Raw genomic sequence first — 1,685 nt, forward strand, 5'->3', positions numbered from 1 at the left:
GCGCCATTTTGCACAGGCACAGCATAGGCAGTGGCTATAATAGGTTGTTGTGGCTGTGGGCGTGGGCTTGAGGACTGGTAGTTTTGAAAAGCAGATGGGGCGGCGACGACTGGGGCGTAGGAAGGGGGGGGGCGAGGTGCTGCTGGGTAGTGAGAACCATGTTGTGGCAAGGAAGGCGCAGGTGGTTGGGAAGGCTGCTGGACTGAAGCTACAGGAATCGACACCGACAACGGCCCTTGCTGTTGTTGCTCCTGTAGCTGTTTACGGAAGCGGGCTCCCGGATACACCATGGCGCTTGGCCAGTCGGAGGTTGTCGTCTAGCCTGCCTTCAAGATCTTTGCAATGGAGCCCGCGCTGCGGAGAAGGGTGCAGAGAGGATATCGAGTGTACGAATATTTGGTCAGACCAATAACATTTATGAATGTACTGTGCGGTACAGGATTCATCTTGGGAGAGTGCAATTTTCATGGCATCGCTTGATCGCAGCGATCTCGATCCTGCCCGCTTCGCACCGCAGGAAAAAAACATAGTAAACTGTGTTAAAGATATCAAGACTTTACAATTACCTCGAAAAAGTAGCACGAATGTAAGATGCTAGCACAATCACGAACATCTTCCGTTCTCCACTGTGAGTGTGTTCTTTGTGAAGCCCTAAAATTACTGGTATGACAAGTACAACACGGACGTCATCCGTTCCATGTTCGCTCAGGTGGACAGAGGGCAAAGTTGCCCGTAAGTTGGATCCAAGACATCCCACGATATAAAAATCTTTAAAATTACTATGCAAAAGACATGTCAGATACGTTAAACTTCATGTCTCCCCTACGATAATATTGTAGGGGTGTTTGGGAATCGCGTTATGCAGGAGGTTGGTGTTCCGATCTTCCGGTAAGCTAAGCTAGGGCCTCATAGAGTACGAGTCGTTGCGACGATAAAATTTTGTTCACCTCCCAGTATAAAACAAAGCATGCACCGAACCGAAGGACATGCTGGACGAGTGGCGGCCCGCACACTCGAGGGGACTATCCAATCACCCGCAAAATAATACTTGTGAAGGCCCCACCGACTTTGGGATGATCATGTACAAGCATTTTCTTTTTACGACTCTGTCATCCACCTTCTGGGCACCATTGGGTCACCTTTTACCCCGCCAGTCCCCCACGACTTCCATGACGGCATCGTTCAAGGTTCCTGGCGTTGGGTCTCGCTTCACGCTCAAAACCATCCCTGTGCTGCCGTCTAAAATCAAGAGCCAGGGCCGGAGGGAGAGGCGAGGAAGGCCGTACGCGTCCATCCAGCTATAGGAAGTGTCGCTCAAAAGGTACGTGGAGGTGCTGGCGCCGGTCGCTGTCAGCCCGGCTTTCTTCGCCAATCGCGCGAGCTCGGGACATGAAAGAGGAGTGACCCCCACTACTGCGGCCAAGGACGAAGGGATGATCCGCATCCTGTTTAGACCTTCCACCAGCGTGGTGGCCGCAAGGTTCGGATCCACGAGAATTACCACGTACTTGCCAGTGCCCTGGGTGGGTGTTAGAGGCGAAAAAAGGGCCAAGGGGTAATGGCTGCGTGAGCACCGCAACCATCGCCTCGTCCATCCTTCCCACACCCCTCCGTCCCCGCGTCCGACTCCCTCCCTTTTGACACGCCAGCGCGTACCCGTTCTCTCTCCCGCCCGCCCTCCCGCC

General features: G+C 53.6%; 1 protein-coding gene across 1 annotated transcript; it reads right to left on the minus strand.

Annotated features, from left to right (window-relative positions):
• Positions 1–329: 329 nt before the first annotated feature.
• NGA_0525700 (uncharacterized protein) lies at positions 330–712 on the minus strand (the record flags this gene model as incomplete). Its single annotated transcript, XM_005855809.1, has 2 exons — positions 330–354; positions 567–712. Coding segments are annotated over 2 exons (171 nt in total), but the record flags the coding sequence as incomplete, so codon positions are not given.
• Between the last annotated feature and the right edge of the window lie 973 nt (positions 713–1,685).

Source organism: Nannochloropsis gaditana, assembly GCF_000240725.1.
Source record: "Nannochloropsis gaditana CCMP526 unplaced genomic scaffold scaffold093, whole genome shotgun sequence".
Lineage (NCBI taxonomy): Eukaryota > Eustigmatophyceae > Eustigmatales > Monodopsidaceae > Microchloropsis > Microchloropsis gaditana.